The 14928-nt window shown below is 54.1% G+C and overlaps 3 protein-coding genes across 5 annotated transcripts in view; 1 reads left to right on the top strand and 2 right to left on the bottom strand.

Moving 5' to 3' along the window:
* Positions 1-5173, bottom strand: part of ubxn1 (UBX domain protein 1) — a 21130-nt gene extending 15957 nt beyond the window's left edge. The window contains exons 1-4 of one of the 3 annotated variants that reach the window (XM_069180261.1): positions 5074-5173; positions 2230-2300; positions 2062-2115; positions 100-212 (exon numbers count right to left, since the gene is read on the bottom strand). In XM_069180261.1, coding sequence (XP_069036362.1) covers positions 100-212; positions 2062-2115; positions 2230-2288 — 226 coding nt within the window. In that variant the 5' untranslated portion in view covers positions 2289-2300; positions 5074-5173. Of the gene's footprint in view, positions 1-99; positions 213-2061; positions 2116-2229; positions 2301-4859; positions 4865-5069 lie in introns of those variants that run through there. The other 2 variants (XM_069180263.1, XM_069180262.1) reach the window with 2 other exon arrangements.
* A 1510-nt stretch (positions 5174-6683) lies between these two features.
* faub (FAU ubiquitin like and ribosomal protein S30 fusion b) lies at positions 6684-11389 on the bottom strand. The gene is made up of 5 exons (XM_069180378.1): positions 11284-11389; positions 10428-10512; positions 8173-8317; positions 7240-7295; positions 6684-6852 (listed from the first exon to the last, which is right to left on the bottom strand). Exons 2-5 carry the CDS (start codon positions 10500-10502, stop codon positions 6727-6729), a joined length of 402 nt encoding a protein of 133 aa, XP_069036479.1. The 5' UTR covers positions 10503-10512; positions 11284-11389; the 3' UTR covers positions 6684-6726.
* A 252-nt stretch (positions 11390-11641) lies between these two features.
* mrpl49 (mitochondrial ribosomal protein L49) lies at positions 11642-14680 on the top strand. The gene is made up of 4 exons (XM_069180377.1): positions 11642-11785; positions 12967-13117; positions 13546-13670; positions 14317-14680. Exons 1-4 carry the CDS (start codon positions 11675-11677, stop codon positions 14461-14463), a joined length of 534 nt encoding a protein of 177 aa, XP_069036478.1. The 5' UTR covers positions 11642-11674; the 3' UTR covers positions 14464-14680.
* The last annotated feature ends 248 nt before the right edge of the window (positions 14681-14928 follow it).

The following is a 14928-nucleotide window of genomic DNA, read 5'->3' as shown; positions in this document are numbered from 1 at the left end:
AAGAGACGGGAGAAGGAAGGAAAAGCAGGTGAACACCGGCCGACCGCCAGGGCAACCCGCCAGCCCGCGGGGACCCGGAAGCAACTGGGGGCACCGCACCTGTGCTGGCGTCTGCGGGGGTCCCCTGTTCTGCCCCCTCTGACCCCAACACATTCCCAGCGGGGGGCACGTAGGGCTCGTCAATGTCGGGGTCATTCTCATGCTCCATCAGCCTTCGAACAGAGAGAGTTACGATTTCATCTGACACACATACTGGCCAAATCACACTCACACACACACACAGGGGCAGAGTGACTCTCTCTCTCACACACTCACACACACACTCAGGGGCAGAGTGACTCTATCTCTCACACACTCACACACACTCAGGGGCAGAGTGACTCTATCTCTCACACACTCACACACACACTCAGGGGCAGAGTGACTATCTCTCACACACTCACACACACACTCAGGGGCAGAGTGACTCTATCTCTCACTCACACACACACTCAGGGGCAGAGTGACTATCTCTCACACACACACTCACACAGGGGCAGAGTGACTCTATCTCTCACACACACACTCAGGGGCAGAGTGACTCTCTCTCTCACACACTCACACACACACTCAGGGGCAGAGTGACTCTCTCTCTCACACACTCACACACACACTCAGGGGCAGAGTGACTCTCTCTCTCACACACTCACACACACACTCAGGTGCAGAGTGACTCTCTCTCTCACACACTCACACACACACTCAGGGGCAGAGTGACTCTCTCTCTCACACACTCACACACACACTCAGGGGCAGAGTGACTCTCTCTCTCACACACTCACACACACACTCAGGGGCAGAGTGACTCTATCTCTCACTCACACACACACTCAGGGGCAGAGTGACTCTATCTCTCACACACACACACACACTCACTCAGGTGCAGAGTGACTCTATCTCTCACACACTCACACACACACTCAGGGGCAGAGTGACTCTATCTCTCACACACTCACACACACACTCAGGGGCAGAGTGACTCTCTCTCTCACACACTCACACACACACTCAGGGGCAGAGTGACTCTATCTCTCACACACTCACACACACACTCAGGGGCAGAGTGACTCTATCTCTCACACACTCACACACACACTCAGGGGCAGAGTGACTATCTCTCACACACACACTCACACAGGGGCAGAGTGACTCTATCTCTCACACACTCACACTCACACAGGGGCAGAGTGACTCTCTCTCTCACACACACACTCAGGGGCAGAGTGACTCTCTCTCTCACACACTCACACACACACTCAGGGGCAGAGTGACTCTCTCTCTCACACACTCACACACACACTCAGGGGCAGAGTGACTCTCTCTCTCACTCACACACACACTCAGGGGCAGAGTGACTCTCTCTCTCACACACTCACACACACACTCAGGTGCAGAGTGACTCTCTCTCTCACACACTCACACACACACTCAGGGGCAGAGTGACTCTCTCTCTCACACACTCACACACACACTCAGGGGCAGAGTGACTATCTCTCACTCACACACACACACACTCAGGGGCAGAGTGACTCTATCTCTCACACACACTCAGGGGCAGAGTGACTCTATCTCTCACACACACTCAGGGGCAGAGTGACTCTATCTCTCACACACACTCAGGGGCAGAGTGACTCTATCTCTCACACACACTCAGGGGCAGAGTGACTCTATCTCTCACACACACACAGGGGCAGAGTGACTATCTCTCACACACTCACACACACACTCAGGGGCAGAGTGACTCTATCTCTCACACACTCACTCAGGGGCAGAGTGACTCTATCTCTCACACACTCACTCAGGGGCAGAGTGACTCTATCTCTCACACACTCACTCAGGGGCAGAGTGACTCTATCTCTCACACACTCACACTCAGGGGCAGAGTGACTTTATCTCTCTCTCTCACACTCAGGTGCAGAGTGAGAGTGACTCTATCTCTCTCTCTCTCTCACACACACACACACACACACACACACACACACACACACACACACGGGCAGAGTGACTCTCACACACACTTACCAGTCCATGGCTCTCTCAATGCCCTGGTTGCCAGTGTGGGCCACAGCCTTCTCCCTGAGCGGACAGGACAGACAGCAGTCAGCACACACAGGTAAGCGCAGAGGGACAGACGTGGAGACTACGAGTCCGGTAGACAGGAGGAGACACAGACAGGCAAGGCTGACTTACGCCCGATTCCGTTCGAAGCCCATTTCCAGCAGGCTCTCCAGTGTTGTGTACTCCGCCATCACTCTGCAACTCTGCAACACAGACAGGCCCTCAGAGAGACAGACAGGGGCACAGTCTCTCCTACAGACACAGACAGGCCCTCAGAGAGACAGACAGGGGCACAGTCTCTCCTACAGACACAGACAGGCCCTCAGAGAGACAGACAGGGACACAGTCTCTCATACAGACACAGTCGGGCCCTCAGAGAGAGAGACAGACAGGGGCACAGTCTCTCATACAGACACAGACAGGCCCTCAGAGATACAGACAGGGGCACAGTCTCTCATACAGACACAGACAGGCCCTCAGAGAGACAGACAGGGGCACAGTCTCTCATACAGACACAGACAGGCCCTCAGAGAGACAGACAGGGGCACAGTCTCTCCTACAGACACAGACAGGCCCTCAGAGAGACAGACAGGGACACAGTCTCTCATACAGACACAGACAGGCCCTCAGAGAGACAGACAGGGGCACAGTCTCTCATACAGACACAGACAGGCCCTCAGAGAGACAGACAGGGGCACAGTCTCTCCTACAGACACAGACAGGCCCTCAGAGAGACAGACAGGGACACAGTCTCTCATACAGACACAGTCGGGCCCTCAGAGAGACAGACAGGGACACAGAGAGACAGACAGGGGCACAGTCTCTCATACAGACACAGAAAGGCCCTAAGAGAGACAGACAGGGGCACAGTCTCTCATACAGACACAGACAGGCCCTCAGAGAGACAGACAGGGGCACAGTCTCTCATACAGACACAGACAGGCCCTCGGAGAGACAGACAGGGACACAGTCTCTCATACAGACACAGACAGGCCCTCAGAGAGACAGACAGGGGCACAGTCTCTCATACAGACACAGACAGGCCCTCAGAGAGACAGACAGGGGCACAGTCTCTCATACAGACACAGACAGGCCCTCAGAGAGACAGACAGGGGCACAGTCTCTCCTACAGACACAGACAGGCCCTCAGAGAGACAGACAGGGACACAGTCTCTCATACAGACACAGTCGGGCCCTCAGAGAGACAGACAGGGACACAGAGAGACAGACAGGGGCACAGTCTCTCATACAGACACAGAAAGGCCCTAAGAGAGACAGACAGGGGCACAGTCTCTCATACAGACACAGACAGGCCCTCGGAGAGACAGACAGGGGCACAGTCTCTCATACAGACACAGACAGGCCCTAAGAGAGACAGACAGGGACACAGTCTCTCATACAGACACAGACAGGCCCTCAGAGAGACAGACAGGGGCACAGTCTCTCATACAGACACAGACAGGCCCTCAGAGAGACAGACAGGGACACAGTCTCTCATACAGACACAGACAGGCCCTAAGAGAGACAGACAGGGACACAGTCTCTCATACAGACACAGACAGGCCCTCAGAGAGACAGACAGGGGCACAGTCTCTCATACAGACACAGACAGGCCCTCAGAGAGACAGACAGGGACACAGTCTCTCATACAGACACAGACAGGCCCTCAGAGAGACAGACAGGGGCACAGTCTCTCATACAGACACAGACAGGCCGTCAGAGAGACAGACAGGGGCACAGTCTCTCATACAGACACAGACAGGCCCTCAGAGAGACAGACAGGGGCACAGTCTCTCATACAGACACAGACAGGCCCTCAGAGAGACAGACAGGGGCACAGTCTCTCATACAGACACAGACAGGCCCTCAGAGAGACAGGCAGGGGCACAGTCTCTCATACAGACACAGACAGGCCCTCAGAGAGACAGACAGGGGCACAGTCTCTCATACAGACACAGACAGGCCCTCAGAGAGACAGGCAGGGGCACAGTCTCTCATACAGACACAGACAGGCCCTCAGAGAGACAGATACAGACACGGTCTCTCATACAGACACAGACAGGCCCTCAGAGAGACAGACAGGGGCACAGTCTCTCATACAGACACAGACAGGCCCTCAGAGAGACAGGTACAAAACTGTGGGGCATCAGGCACACCGTTTCATACATTCCAGAGTGAGCTGATGGGCTTCTGAGACTTCCAGAGTAAAGGAGACTCTGTAAGGGCACAGAGCTGAAGAATGAGGGGGTCCGCTAAGAATAACCGAGCGTTCCGGATGGAAGGCTGTCTAACGCACTAACTGTATGAAGTTCTAACAGAAACTGAAAAACAAAACAATTCCCTTGTAGTAACTGAATCAGTTTCTAACTGTAACCGAGCTCCAGATCGGGGGGCGACACTCAGCATGGCCTCCAGTGGTCTAGAACAACCGAGGTCTCCAACAGCCACTGGGGTGGTGGTGGTTGCTAAGGGCTACCTCCAGAGGGTCGAGAATGAGCGAGGGGGTTCGGAATCAGGGGGGGCACTCAAGATTGCCTCCAGTTAAGTGCTCTAGAACGAGTAACTGGGTTCTAGACTGGGGGTCTCTCAGGATTGCCTCCAGTTAAGCGCTCTAGTACGAGTGAGGTCTCCCGACACTGACCGCGTTCAAGAATAAAAGGAGTCTCTAACATTCACTGACAGTTCTTGACTGAGTAGGGAGGGGGGTCATGGACCCCCCCCCAGAAAAATACAACTTTGCTTAAATCAACTGTCCACATAGAAGCGTCGCTGTCTCTCCGTCGTTGGTGCTCTGATATCAGAAACAACAGATCGCCAATCACCCCCGATGGCAAAGACTATAGATCGTCTGGCTAACGTCCTGTGTATAACATTCATCAATACCTGTAGTCAGTTATACAGTTGGGGGAGAAAATGATTGAAAAAAAAACACACACAACGAGGATCGCAACAATGAAAGGACATTTGCTTACTCACAGCGTCCCTGTAGTTTCCGTTTCACATGCAGCCTGGGCGACTACGGCGGCCTGCTGGGGTCAGGGCGGACGGGGATCAGCTACGTGCGCAGATCGCGCTCTGGGGCGGGGCTAGCGGAGCAGGCCCTGCGCGGATTGGCTGGAGCCTCGCTGCTCCCCCCCTCCCATTCACCTCCGAGCCTGCGGCATGACTTCGTGTTCTACTGTGCGCGAAAAAAGCAGCGACCCCTGTCGGTGCTGATTTAGAAACCTGAGGGATTTAAGGTGCACCAGCCTTCTCAATTCAATTCAAGGTGCTTTATTAGCATGACCGATGGGTACAATCAGTGTTGCCAAAGCAACACTTCTCTCTCTCTCTCCTCTCTACAGTGTGACATAGGGGCAGTGTGCACCAGACACCCCCATCTCTCCAGCAGTGACCCAGACACACCCACAGACACCCCCATCTCTCCAGCAGTGACCCAGACACCCCCATCCCTGCAGCAGTGACCCAGACACACACACACACCCCCATCTCTCCAGCAGAGACCCAGACACACAGACACCCCCATCCCTGCAGCAGTGACCCAGACACACAGACACCCCCATCCCTGCAGCAGTGACCCAGACACACACAGACACCCCCATCCCTGCAGCAGTGACCCAGACACACACAGACACCCCCATCCCTGCAGCAGTGACCCACAGACACCCCGGTCTCTCCAGCAGTGACCCAGACACACACACACCCCGATCCCTCCAGCAGTGACCCAGACACCCCCATCCCTCCAGCACTGACCCAGACACACACAGACACCCCATCCCTGCAGCAGAGACCCAGACACACACAGACACCCCCATCTCTCCAGCAGAGACCCAGACACACAGACACCCCATCTCTCCAGCAGAGACCCAGACACACACAGACACCCCCATCCCTGCAGCAGTGACCCAGACACACAGACACCCCCATCTCTCCAGCAGTGACCCAGACACACACAGACACCCCCATCCCTGCAGCAGTGACCCAGACACACACAGACACCCCCATCCCTGCAGCAGTGACCCAGACACACAGACACCCCATCTCTCCAGCAGTGACCCAGACACCCTGATCCCTCCAGCAGTGCCCCAGACACACACAGACACCCCCATCCCTGCAGCAGTGACCCAGACACACAGACACCCCATCTCTCCAGCAGTGACCCAGACACCCTGATCCCTCCAGCAGTAACCCAGACACAGACACCCCCATCCCTGTAGCAGTGACCCAGACACACAGACACCCCCATCCCTGCAGCAGTGACCCAGACACACACAGACACCCCCATCCCTGCAGCAGTGACCCACAGACACCCCGGTCTCTCCAGCAGTGACCCAGACACACACACACACACCCCCCGATCCGTCCAGCAGTGACCCAGACACCCCGATCCCTCCAGCAGTGACCCAGACACCCCGATCCCTCCAGCAGTGACCCAGACACACACAGACACCCCCATCCCTGCAGCAGTGACCCAGACACACACAGACACCCCCATCTCTCCAGCAGAGACCCAGACACCCCGATCCGTCCAGCAGTGACCCAGACACCCCCATCTCTCCAGCAGTGACCCAGACAGACAGAGGCAGTGTTGGAACAGAATCTTTATTGGGGTGCAGTGGGGTACAGAAGCTAAGAGTTGGCGTTGGGGCCCTTCTTCTTGCCGAAGGTCTGCACCACGTTGACGAAGCGCCGGTTGTACTGCATCCTGCGCTTGGCACGGCCAGTCTTCTTCTTCTTCTTCTCCTGCTTGTCCACCTGGGGGACAGAGAGAGGGGTCAGTACAGAGAGGTCAGGACACAGAGAGGGGTCAGTACAGAGGGGTCAGGACACAGAGAGGGGACAGGACATAGAGGGGGACAGAGAGGGGGGTCAGGACACAGAGAGGGGTCAGGACACAGAGAGAGGGGTCAGGACACAGAGAGAGGGGTCAGGACACAGAGAGGGACAGAGAGAGGGGTCAGGACACAGAGAGGGGGACAGGACACAGAGAGGGGTCAGGACACAGAGAGGGGGACAGGACACAGAGAGGGGGACAGGACACAGAGAGGGACAGAGAGAGGGGTCAGGACAGAGAGAGGGGTCAGGACAGAGAGAAGGGGCCTGAAAAGTCTAACAGGAAACAAGAGTGTGACGGGGACCTACCTTGGGAGTTTGCCCTCTGACCTTTCCGGCTCTGGCCAGAGACCCGTGCACCTTGCCTGCACAGAGGGGGGGGGGGGGGGGAGAGAGAGAGAGAGAGGTCATGAGTAGCCGCAGTCTGCCTGAGGCCTGTTTCTCCAGCACGGAGAGAGAGACAGTCTCGCTCAATGACTGCGCCCGAGGGCCTGGCCCCACCGAGGGTAAGTCAGGGCTCGTGCACACCCTGGGAAAACAGATACCCACACCGCAGTCTACACAGATATTCCGAGAGAGAGAGAGACAGGTATTCCCAGTATGTGATCTCCTGTCCCAGCCTGAGGAACAGTGAGTCCGTCTCCCAATAATGCTCCAGCCGCCTACAGTATATGTCAATATTTTATCATATGTCTTTGTTGTAAATGTCTGTAGGTTTTATTTTACTTCTATTTTTTGTCTTGTTCCATGTTAATTTTATTATTTTTATTTGCTTTGGCAACACTGATTGTACCCATCGGTCATGCTAATAAAGCACCTTGAATTGAATTGAATTGAGAGACAGGTACGTCAGACCTGGCTGAAATAACGCTCGATCCATAAAATACCTTGAACTGGTTCTTCCACCTCGAGCTTTGTGGCCTCGATTCAAACTGTCATTTAATTGTGTTCATCTAAAATCTGGGTGACTTGTCCTCTTTCACCCTGCAGCAAACGGGCTCGGACAGTGCACCTGAGGAGCTCTTCATCCTACGATCCTCAGAGGGGTTTTCCAACCAGGAATTAAAAGTTACCCTTCACCTGGGCTGATCAGGCCCGATTAACGGTTCAATGACTTGAGCACAGCTGAGCTGTAAACCAAACGAGTCTGTAGCTGCTGTGATCCCTTCCTGCACCCCCAGGAATCAGGCTGGGGATAGGACCTGCCTGCATTTCATGGGGGGTCAGAGCTGGGGCACTCACCTCCCAGCAAGCGGGCAGTCACTTCCAGAGTGCTGAACTCCTCAACGCCGCACTGGCCAATCAGAGCCTCATCCTGCAAGGGAGACCCGCCCACCAGCAACACCTGGTCCTCACAGGCCACACCTTCCAGAGCCTCAATGTGAGCCTGAGAGCGAGAAGCAGAGAGTCAGTCCAGCGTCTGAACATTACTGAACATCAACCCTGCACTGACAGAGATTCATCTCGTACCTGCGCATTACTGAGCATCAACCCTGCACTGACAGATTAATCTCGTACCTGCGCATTACTGAGCATCAACCCTGCACTGACAGAGATGAATCTCGTACCTGCGCATTACTGAGCATCAACCCTGCACTGACAGAGATGAATCTCGTACCTGCGCATTACTGAGCATCAACCCTGCACTGACAGAGATGAATCTCGTACCTGCACATTACTGAGCATCAACCCTGCACTGACAGATGAATCTCGTACCTGCGCATTACTGAGCATCAACCCTGCACTGACAGATTCATCTCATACCTGCGCATTACTGAGCATCAACCCTGCACTGACAGAGATGAATCTCGTACCTGTGCATCAACCCAGCACTGTCAGAAACACATAACACAAATAATCAATCCAGTAACCCAACATTACTAAACTTTAACAGTGCACGGATAATTAATCCAGTGTCTGAACACTACTAAGCATCAACTCTGCGCTGTCAGAAATTAATCTAGTACCGGTACATTACCAAGTCTCAATACTACACTAATAATCATCAATATTGCACCGGAATTAACGCAGTACCAGAACTTTACTATCAATGCTCATCCAGCGTCAAAACACTACTGCTCATCACTACGCTGTTCGAAACGAATCCAGATATATAAATATTATCAAGCATCAACACCCCATAAATAATCAAACCTTGATCTGAATATTACCGAGCAACAACACCGCAAAGGTGAGAGTAACCCAATATCTGAATACTGCTGAGCATTAACAGTGCTGGGGATAGGACCTAAAATCCCCCCCTGGGGAGGCAGAATAAAAGTGAGATGGACTACGTTATTTGCTCCACGTATTGTCACAGTACAGACACCGTGATTAGTAATAATAATGTTAATAATAATAATAATTATTATAATGTTTCTTTATTAGCCCTATACAATTTCTTGCATTAGGAATTCATCTTTTCGCATACCCCAGCTTTTCTCCATGGAGACACAGACACACAGACAGGGAGAGAAGCTGGGGGTCAGAGTGCAGGGTCTGCCATTGTACGGCGCCCCTGGAGCAGTTGGGGTGAAGGGCCTTGCTCAGGGGCCCAACGGCGTAGGATTCCTCTGCCGGCCGCGGGATTCGAACCGGCAGCCTCCCAGCCACAGGCGCAGATCCTGAGCCACAGAGCCACCTCTCCGCCCAACCACGGGAATGGGGGAGAGTGGGAGGTTAGGAGAGGTGGCGAAGGAGCACCGAGACACTGAGACACAGCTGGCTGCTGTAAGCAACGCTAACGGATCAGCAGCTGGAGCTCATGCCCCTGGGAAGCAGTACTGGGGTCCTGGGTTCAATTCCTGTGGTGCTGCGTGTGTGGAGTTTGCATGTTCTCCCCGGGTTCGTGGGAGTTTCCTCCCACAATCCGAAGACATGCTGGAGGGTAAACTGGCCTCTGGAAAGACATGCCCTGCTGTGAGTGTGTGTGTGTCCTGTGATGGACTGGCATCCCGTCCAGAGTGGACCCTGCCTTGCCTATCCGTTCTTCAGATGAGACATAAAACCGAGGTCCTGACTCTCTGTGGTCATTAAAAACCCCAGGGTGTTTCTCGAGAAGAGTAGGGGTGTCACCCCAGTGTCCTGGCCAAATTCCCCCCTGGCCTTTACCCATCATGGCCTCCTAATAACCCCCCTCTCTGAACTGGCTCCATCACTCTGCTCTCCTCCCCACTGAGAGCTGGGGTGTGGGGAGCGTTCTGGCGCACTATGGCTGCCGTCGCATCATCCAGGTGGGGCTGCACACTGGTGGGGGCGGAGGGGATCCCCATGACCTGTAAAGCGCTTTGAGTGGAGTGTCCAGAAAAGCGCTATATAAGTGCAAGCAATTAATTAATCAATTGCTCCTGTTGCTTGCTGGGATAGACTCCAGCTCATCCCCCCCCAACCCTGTACTGGATACAGCAGTTAGCAGAAGGACAGATGGATGACTCCAGAGTCGTAATGGGAGATCCCCATGGGGGTGGCAAGAGACAGGACAGAGAGGAGGCTCTCACCTTGATCTGAGCGACCGTCTCCTGGCCGGTCACCTCGAGGGTGTGGAGGCTCTGAGCACGAACAAACAGCTGCATGGTCGTCTACCTGCAAGCACACAGCGGATGACCCAACGGATCCGGCAGCCGCACGGCACGGCGTTTGAGGGGGGAAGGAATCCGTTTTCGGGCATTCATTTATTTATGCAGTGCAACTCGAGCGGAAACTTTTCTTTTAAAAAAAACACACACAAAACAAAAGTCCGTCGTCTCCAGCCTGCAGCGAGATCAGTCGGAAAGTCTCGTTTTCCCTCAATTCATTCCCCGCAGACTCCAGTCATCAGTCGGGTTAAAACAACAGCGCTTTCCGCTCATATCCCCCCACCACCACCACCTCGCGAAGTACTGGCTACAGAGAGCAGGTTTTGGGGGGCAAATAATTTTCCTACCAAACTGGAATCTATATCCCACTAACCCACCCCCGGTGCCGGGTCAGACACTCGCGTCCCCATGTGCGACCGGGCACTGCGAGGGCACATGGCGAGCAGCTCCCTGCCCTTTTCACATACAAATCATCGCATCTGAGACCCTCTCCCCGCCCGCCTCGCCAGCGGAGCCCCCTCCGAGGGAAATGCTGACTTTATTTCGGCGATCGGGGCGCTTTTCCTCCGCACGCCGGGGAGGGAGACAGCCCCCACCACACGGCGCACGCCTGCTGCCTCGGCGCAACGGGTTGGCGGTTTGTAAACACGAATAGCGACCGCCGAGGACACGCAAAGAGGGGGGCCTGGTTCGCTTTCGTGTTTCAACCCGGGTTACTTCGCGTCCCGACGGCGTTTTCACGCCGCATTTCGCCGGCGGAGCGGGACCGCGAACTCACCAGCGAACTCTCCGTTCAAGATGGAGGATCGAAAAGAGAGAGGAGCACTCCGACGGCGCGCCTAGGCGCATGCTCCCGGCCGTGCCGTACTTCCGGCAGACGGTCCACTGGGGCGCCATCTTGCCTTACGTCAACGTTTGGGACTTCTGTACGATACCGATAAAAATAAATTAAACATACAGTGTCTAAGAAATGGAACTTACGTATCATCTTTCATCTTTAAAAAATCCTGTTTTGTTGTAAGAAAAAATGCACTGATACAGGAAATGTAAAGATGAAACACCGTAGACAGTCCTTTGAACCAATAAAGTTGTTTTGAATGACATCTACTTCCTGTGCTAGTGTCCTTAACTGTATCCCACAATTCATCGTGATGATCGTTTAAAAAAAAATGTCTGCCGCCAGGATAAACATGTCTTCGGGGGTTTGTTTGGGACTCAGGGTCGCTTACAGGTGCTTTAACTCGGCCAGGAGCAGATCGGGAGTCGGCGTTCAGACACGGGTGAGTGGGATGAAATTGAATCCCCTGAAACCGGTGTTAACCAATGATACCCTCCTTGCATCGTTGGGTTAAGAGTACGTGACCGAATTGAAGATCATGTCATTTTACGTGAGGTGGCAGTGAACAATTAAGTTTTCGCTTTCGGGGGATTTTATCAGGGTGTCCAGACAGTGTGACGATTCACTGAAATGCGACTCCTGTCCCACAGCTCTATGACCCAGTTCTGGTTTACCTGCTGTAGAGCCTTATACTTCATACTCAACCCCATTAATATTTCGGGCTTGGTGCTTGGCTGTGTGCAAAGTATGCAGAGACACGTTGGGGTGAAACTAACACGTTAGCAGGGCCTTACCTTTCACGGATAGCTGTAGTTCTCTGTAAGAGCCTTGCATGTGTTCAAGAAAAAAAGAAAAGGTTCTCTCCGGAGCTACAGTCCCAGTGCAGCAGAACAGTCCTGTTACACTGGGGGCTACAGTCCCAGTGCAGTAGGACAGTCCTGTTCCAATAGGAGCTACAGTCCCAGTGCAGTAGAACAGTCCTGTTACAATAGGAGCTACAGTCCCAGTGCAGTAGAACAGTCCTGTTACAATAGGGGCTACAGTCCCAGTGCAGTAGGTCAGTCCTGTTACACTGGGGGCTACAGTCCCAGTCCAGTAGAACAGTCCTGTTCCAATAGGAGCTACAGTCCCAGTGCAGTAGAACAGTCCTGTTCCAATAGGAGCTACAGTCCCAGTGCAGTAGAACAGTCCTGTTCCAATAGGAGCTACAGTCCCAGTGCAGTAGAACAGTCCTGTTCCAATAGGAGCTACAGTCCCAGTGCAGTAGAACAGTCCTGTTCCAATACGAGCTCCAGTCCCAGTACAGTAGAAAAGTCTGTTAGAATAGGAGCTCCAGTCCCAGCCCAGGAGAACAGACTGTATGATCCTGTAGCAGCTGTAACAACAGATCAGCTCTGTTACAAAAGGGGGTAAGAGAACAGAAAAGATTATCTTGTTCCAGTAGATGTAGCACCTGATGTGTTTTAGCTCCCAGAAAACTATAACTTAGTCCCTGAGCAGAGACCTGCAGAACGTGTCCACTTGCGCTCGGCAAAGAAAGCCATCCAGAGATCGGCCCGGAAGATGCTGTGGAATTCCAAGATTAGGGTTAGGGATAAATTGTTCTGTGTGTGTGTGTTCCAGGCATTCTGCTCCAGTGCCAGGGAGCAGTTCAGCCCGGCTGTCGAGTCCACAGAGGAGTATAAGTATGTGGAGAGGCTGATCCCGCCCACCAGAGTGCCCCCGCCCCCCAAACACACAGGCCCCACCCCTTCCGGTTGGGTGCCTCCCCCAGGTGAGCTGCAGGGGGCAGGTGGGGGTTCTGTCCATCCATTTCCCGATTCTGTGTCGCGTGGGGGGGAGCTGGAGCCTATCCCAGCAAGCAGTGGGCGCAAAGCAGGGTACGCCCTGGATGGGACGCCAGTCCATCACAGGCCACACACAGACACACAGGAGGTACACAGGAGGGCTCGGTTTTCCCAGAATCCAATTCCCCTCCCTCCCAGCACTCGGGGCGTCTCCCAGTTTTTTTAATCCCAGCTGGGCAGGTCTCAACGGGGCTCATCTCCTATTGTCCCTTTGGAACCGAGCCTTGGCCGATAGCTCGCTGGGAGGGCGACAGGCTCTGGATACGGGGCGGCCCAGTCCCCTCGGAACCCGGAGCGTGTCCGCAGGGGAGAGATCCGCGTGCCCAATCCAGACTCTTTCTTCTCCCGCCCCCAGCTCTGCCCCCGGCCCTCCCCTACATGGTCCGGCGGTCTCGGATGCACAACGTGCCCGTCTACACCGATATCACCCACGGCAACCGCAAGACCACCGTCCTGCGCAAGATCGAGGGCGACATCTGGGTGAGTACCCCAACGCCACCGACTCGGTAACCCCAGTCCTGAAATGAGGGGACCCCCGCAGTCCCGAGGGACCGGTGTCTGCAGGTGTGCAGCGCCTCTCGGGTCTTAACGGCGAACTGTAGGCTGTTATGATATTTCGGGTTTAGAAAGAATCGGCAGCGATGCGCGCATTTCAAACCGCAATGACAGTAAACTACACACAGTCACTTGTCAAAGCCTCCCATTGACATCACAGAATAGAGGAGATTTCCAGGTCTGCGCAGCGCCATGTCCTGGGATTCAGCAGGACTTCCGGCCCTGTGACCCTGTAAACAAGCAGGCTTGTGAGTCCAGCTCTTCTGATCCAGTAGAAATACTGCTCTCCTCTCCCAGACGGTTTCACTGGCAAATACTCCTCACTGGTTAACTCTGCCTGCAGATCACGCTGGAACATTTCTGCAGTGAAAAGTCTGCTGCACAACCTGTACTTATCCGCTCACACACTTGTGCTACAGCTGACTTGTCCATTTCACTGGCGTTGCTGTGATGTCATCTCTTACTTTGTTTCACGATTGGTTACTTCCCTTCTCCCCTCCTGCCCTCTCCGAACTCCCGTGCCGTGATTGGCTGATCTGCCCGGCCCCTCCTGTCAATCGATTGTGCCCAGGCCCTGGAGAAGGACGTGAAGGCGCACCTGGCCTGTCTGACGGGGAAGAGCCCGCCCACGCAGGTTAATGAGGTCACCAGGAGCATCCGGGTCAAAGGTCACTTCGACGAGGAGCTGAAGTCCTGGCTGGTGGAGAAAGGCTTCTGAAGCAGGAAGAGCTGGCGCAGAACGTCCTGCGGGCTGTAGCCTCCGAGGAACTGAATTCGTCGCAACCCTCCTCCCCCCTCCCCCAACCTTCCCAGCCCGTGGGGAAAAAATTGCAGCGAACAGCAGACTTAGAAATGGAGTTGGGGAAAATTCCCCTGTCAGGCTGCTAAGATCCCTTGGAAGACTGTCTATTGCAAATACAGAGTTGGTAAAAGTCTTCTTTTTCTGCTTTTTACTGTTCATAGTGGATCAAAAACAAAAGTCACCAGTTCTCCAGTGTCCATTAATAATAATAATAATAATAATTATAATTACTTACACTTACATAGCGCTTTTCTGGACACTCCACTCAAAGCGCTTTACAGATAATGGGGATCCCCTTCACCCCCAGCAGTGTGTACCCCCACCTGGATGATGCGACAGCAGCCATAGTGCGCCAGAACGCTCCCCACACACCAGCTATCA

Source organism: Lepisosteus oculatus, chromosome 18 (assembly GCF_040954835.1).
Source record: "Lepisosteus oculatus isolate fLepOcu1 chromosome 18, fLepOcu1.hap2, whole genome shotgun sequence".
NCBI classification, from domain to species: Eukaryota; Metazoa; Chordata; class Actinopteri; order Semionotiformes; family Lepisosteidae; genus Lepisosteus; species Lepisosteus oculatus.
The sequence above is the reverse complement of the archived record's forward strand: the minus strand, read 5'-3'. Positions and strand labels throughout refer to the sequence as shown.